Consider the following 5,878-nt stretch of genomic DNA (forward strand, 5'->3'; position numbering starts at 1 on the left):
GTGTTGAATTTTTGTCAAGTTGATCGTCACCGGGGGGTTGAGATAGGAAAAGAAGTTGAGTCTTGTTTGAATGAGTGGGGAATTGATAATCTTTTGACAATTTCAGTTGATAACGCGACCACAAATGATAATGCAATTAGTTTTTTTGAAAAGAATATTTGCAAATAACGATAATTGTTTGTTCCATGGAACATGGCTTCACATGCGATGTTCGGCTCACATTTTGAATCTAGTAATACAAGATCGTATTAAAAATCTTGATAAGTCAATTAAGAACATACGATGTGAAATTAAGTGGATTAAAAATTCAAATTCTAGACTTGATAATTTCACGATATATATTATAACTCTACAATAAGAGTGAACTTTTTAAAATGTTAGGATTTAGATCCTTATATTTGTATGTTATTTGCTAAAATAAACAAATATTATTTTATTTCTATTTTAGCCCGATTAACCCGACTAACCCAACTTGGTTAATCCGAAACCCGACAAACCCGAACCTTAATAGGGTTGGGTTTAGGATCAATTTTTTTTTTAAATCTGACTAACCCGATCTGCTTAACTTAAAACCCGATCGGTTTGACCCAATTAATAGCCCTAGTGATCATTCTAGACACCTCTCATCCAAGTAGATCAATCAACATTATGACTTGAATTACTGATAAATCTTATTTATAAGTTAATAATAATGACTTGTGACTATAAATATAAGTTGCACTTAAATTAAAGTAAACGTAGCCTAACTTATAGAGTTTCTAGCAAAAACTGGGAAATTACGCTGACAGAATCCTGATCTGAAAGCTCTATAGCTCAGACGCTCTAGGGCGTCATTAAGTAGCCGGAAACTAGAAAGTATTCGGATTATAAGGCGGAAAATATTCCATAGGATTCTGGATGAAAGGAATTGAGAAAATGGGGGAAGGTCAGGTTCTATTTATAGTAGGGTGCATGTCGTGCACCATAGATGCACACCGCGCATCTTGTCGGGGCTGGTGACGTGGCTTCAGTCAGAGGGTGACATGTGGTGAAAATCTGGTGGGCTGCGTCTAGGTGTTAATGTGCGTCGCACAAATTGTATGCACGTCCATTTTGATAGATTTTCAAAAATTCATATTTTCTTCATACGAACTCCATTTCTGATGTTCTTTAAATCCACCCGTAGCTATCAGCGAGATCTACAACTTTCGTTTAGATTTCGTCGACTAATTCTCATTTTATTTTTAAAGTTATATTTTTAACAGACTTAGACTATTAAAGTTCGTTAAAAATTCATAACTCTCTCATCCAGTGTCTGTTTTCGACTGTCTTTATTAAGATGGATAGGTAATGACAAGATGTTCAATTATTGTTTAGATTGTTTTTCCTAACAATCGACCAAAGTGTGTAAATTGAGATTATGGTGTTGTTTGTTTTTTTCGAAGTTCAAATGTTTGTAGTCTGTTAACCATGTCTGCAATAGAAGAGGTAGACCAAACGACTGCAAACTACAATAAGAAGTCTTTTTGTTTTTTAACGTCTGCAGACTACTGAAATAATCTGAAGTTAACCATACAATAGTTAAAAATAATTTTAAATCAAAATTTTATTTAGTTTTAATCATATGCAAATCGAATATAAAAATAATTATGATGATATGATTTTTAAAAATATCTATATAAAATAATTAAACATAATAATTGCTAAATAACAATAAATAAAATTGTTAATTTAACAAACAACATGTTCATTTTGTTAAATTTTCCAAGACCATAGTTATTTTTTTGGTTATCTTTAATAGATTTGGTAATTTTAATGATTAACTTTATAATTTATTAATACTTGGTTATAGACAATGTAACACAAAAAAATATTTAAACGAAATTTACCAAACGGTTTTGAAATTACGTAAAGTATACTTAAATTGTTTATAATATCCTTCATAATATTATTAAAATAATAAACATGTTGAAAAAATCAAAACAAATATACATTGAAGAATGTAAGGTGAGAAGTGGTTTAAAGAGGAGGATCCAATGCTTCGCCGCACGTACAACATTTTTTATTTTTTAAGTCAGAAGTCTTTTTAAAAAACAACTAAAAAACTTCAATTGTTGTGCGTGCTCTACAAAGCACAACCAAAACTGTTTTTTTAAGATAAAAAAGAAAAACAAACAGCCGGTATGTTTCCATATCTAATCATTGTTACAACAACAACAACAAACCTCATAAATCCTATTAGAATAAGATAAAAATGGATGTATATGTCAACAAACATGTCTCTGTTGACGGAAGAATGACTATTCACAAAGAAAACCGTTGACACGAGGAAAACGAGAACTTACAAGAAGATAGAGTAAATAATAGTAAGCAAAAAGACATATATGTAAATCTATACAATTATCAGCAAAAAGACATATATGTAACTCTATACAATTATCAACAATACATGTATACATGTCTGAAAAGAAAACATAAAGAACATAAAATATGAATATGCTACTCATATAACATGATATTTAGCCTTCATAGCCCTCATTTGTGAGTCATGTCCTTAAAAAGTGAAAATCATCCATGTTTAGCCTAATACCATCATTATTATTAGGGTGAAATTGTTGATCAAACCCTACATAAATGATGGATTGTGTAATTCACTTTCCATAAACTTTATTTGACCAAGTGTTGATATTGTAAATAAGCTCCCAATATAATCTAAAAGAAAACACTAAATGTCTTGGTTATAAAAACAATAAGTAAAAACGATATTCATATATGATTGTTCAAATTCATAAGAGATCCACAATTTAGTGTATTGCGAGTATATATACTCACGTTATCCATCTCTAAAAAGTATAAAGGAATCTGGAGGTGCATTTGACTTGACATATTTTCAAAAAAAAAATCAACGCTTTAGAGAAGCCAAGTTTTTTTTGTTATTTTAAATCATTTTACTTTGGAAAAAATTAAGGAACTTTAGAGGACTTTAGAATGTTATGTTGGGAAAATGACAAAAATGTCCTACGAACTGTTTAAGAACTTTTCGTCTTCACCCTCGATCGTCACACACACACTCATCGAAGATCACAACTCTCTTCCCCTTCTAATTGATTCTGGATCACAACCCCCTTTCCACTATTTTCTTTGATTGATTTTCAGCTCTTCAAGGAATTGACCCCCTCCTCCCTTCTTCACTGTTCAAAATCGCACAAGCTACCTCTCATTCTCCCTCCAAGTTGCAGGTTTGATGGATGCGATGTTGAGAATGATGCGTGGGTTTGATGAGGTTCACAGAGAATACAAGAGTTAATCTTTTTTTTCTTCGAATTGAGTGTGAATCGGCTTTAGAAGAGAGTTTTTTTTTTGTATATATTGATCTCCGAACTTATTTTTTTTGTTTTATAGGACACGATGTGAGTTTTTTTGGTCTAAAAGGTCACTGAACCGACTATTACATGTTGACAGGGACTAAAAGAGCATATCATATTATAGTTTAAGGACTCATAAAGTCCAACAAAAACTTAGGAACTCAACAGGTAAACTCTAAAAAGTTTGTAGGACATTTTTGTCATTTTCCATGTTATGTTTTAAGCATGTTTTGGTTATAGTTGAATCCAACGACCCATTATACTAATCTACTCCTGTCCATATCCATTATTCGTGTTTGTGACCAAAGAAGTTTTTATACAAATATGTATACTGCACGACCTTCATATAGAACACAAATATGAATTGATTAATACACATCTGAGTGACATATATCCACGATGATTCTGGGGCAAGTGATGTAGTTATAAGCATTGATGTATGTAAATGCCGATATAGAACATTTGTATTGGAATATAACAAAACCATAATGATTAATTTCAGCCCACAAATCTCTTTTGTTTTCTCTATTCCTTTGTGAAGGGCCGGTTGAATCAAAAGTCCTTTATTGGCCCAAATGTAGAAAAAGGACTAATTTTCAGTCCACGACTCCGGCTCAATAGTTTTTTTCCTCGTTTATTTAGTTATTGTCATTATTTATTTATGTGTAGATATTTGTGTCTAACGATCTTTTTTTTCTTGTATTATCAAAATTAAAATTATTAAAATTTTTGAGAAACCAAGAACGTGGTTTCATCACATTAGAGTCAACTGCACAAAAACCAAACCCTCACCAAAAAATTGACGCATGAAAACGACTTCTTCAAATCTGTTCATCTACTTAGATTTAGTTTGGATTAGAATTAAAAACCTCAATAATATTACAATGACGTCAATTCTTTACTACGTGATTGTTGAAATGTTTTAAAAAAATAATATATATAAAATCTTACATAAAAAAGAAAAACAATTTTAATAGTTGTTGAATGAAGAGACTTTTAACCAAAGATTGCCTCATGAACGTGACCTTCTTTAATTTACACCCGCATTTAATACAATCTAATAGTTTATATATTTTTAAATAAATAATACCATTAGAATCCCCTCTTTTTGTGGTGCTCCCAACGTGCATTTCCACCATGCAACCATACACGACCACGCCAAAAGAAAGCTTAAATAAATGGTAATACTATTTAAAAATATATTTAATTATCAATATATATTATAAATATATTTTAATACCTAAAGAATACCACATATATAATCAAACGTATATGTCAATTGTCAAGCATTCAACATTGTATCTTAAAAATAAAGCCGTTGACATGTTATACCTAAGCTTCCACAATTTAATATTATTAAACATTCATATAAGTTTGAAAATTGACACTTAAAATCCCATTATTTAATGCCTCTTGCAATTTGATCCCCTCTTTACGTTGCAGTTGACTTCAAATATGAAAACAATATTTGAAAATTTAACCCCACCAAGTACCCATTTCACCGGTTTACACCCACAAATTTGGCTGGCCAAGACCTACATTTCATTCTCCTCTTTCTTGATTCCCTCTATTCAATACCATTTTCTCATAACACCAAAACAAGAAGATGAACAACACGGATCTCAACTCCGGCGGGTTTCTTGGGTCACAAAACATCAGTGGATTCGGATACGGGATCGGAATATCAGTCGGGATGCTTTTACTCATCACAACAATCACATTAGCATCTTACTTTTGTAACCGAACCACACAAACCTCACCATCACCGTCAGTAGCTCAAATCCGGGCGCAGAGAAACAGTCTGGGTGCAGCCCTGGGTCAGCCTGACTCGACCCATTGCGTGGTTGATGTGGGCATTGATGATGAGACACTTTTGAGTTACCCCACTATGCTTTACAAAGATGCAAAGATCAAGAAAAGGGATTCAGGATTTTCAACATGTTGTTCTATTTGTTTGGGTGATTATAAGGGGAGTGATGTTCTTAGACAACTTCCGGATTGTGGTCACCTTTTTCATGTTAAATGTGTTGATCCGTGGTTGCGGGTGAACCCCACATGCCCAAATTGTCGAACGTCTCCCTTACCGACCCCACTCTCGACCCCTTTGGCTGAGGTGGTGCCACTTGCAAGAAGACGGGATTGATTGATTGATTGATGACAATTTTTTGGGTTAGTTCAAATGAACAGTCCTATGATTACGTTTGTAAGTTTACATTTTGTTTATTTATGATATATATACTGTAGATCTTGGAATGCATAAATTTGTTGTATATATAACTTCTCATTTTCATTTTCTCAATTGATAAGTTGATGTATGTAGTTTGTTAAACGTAAATTAGCTGTATCGCGTATATACTTAACCTGTTGTCCGGTAAGTACGACGGAATTTACCCAAATTTTATGTTTAATGGGATTTTTACTTTTGTTTAAATAACATCTTTTTCATAATATTTCACGTGTATTTTGTGGTCATAGTTGTCAAATATACCGTGTGAAAGGGACTATGGGTCGATCACTTGATCCACAATCCACTT

General features: G+C 32.4%; 1 protein-coding gene across 1 annotated transcript; it reads left to right on the top strand.

Moving 5' to 3' along the window:
* Window positions 1–4,812: 4,812 nt before the first annotated feature.
* On the top strand, window positions 4,813–5,643 carry LOC145090697 (RING-H2 finger protein ATL70-like). The gene has a single exon (XM_079028811.1). It carries the CDS (start codon window positions 4,951–4,953, stop codon window positions 5,485–5,487), a length of 537 nt encoding a protein of 178 aa, XP_078884937.1. The 5' UTR covers window positions 4,813–4,950; the 3' UTR covers window positions 5,488–5,643.
* Window positions 5,644–5,878: the final 235 nt, after the last annotated feature.

Source organism: Lactuca serriola, chromosome 2 (assembly GCF_051521515.1).
Source record: "Lactuca serriola cultivar US96UC23 chromosome 2, Lser_US96UC23_V15, whole genome shotgun sequence".
Lineage (NCBI taxonomy): Eukaryota > Viridiplantae > Streptophyta > Magnoliopsida > Asterales > Asteraceae > Lactuca > Lactuca serriola.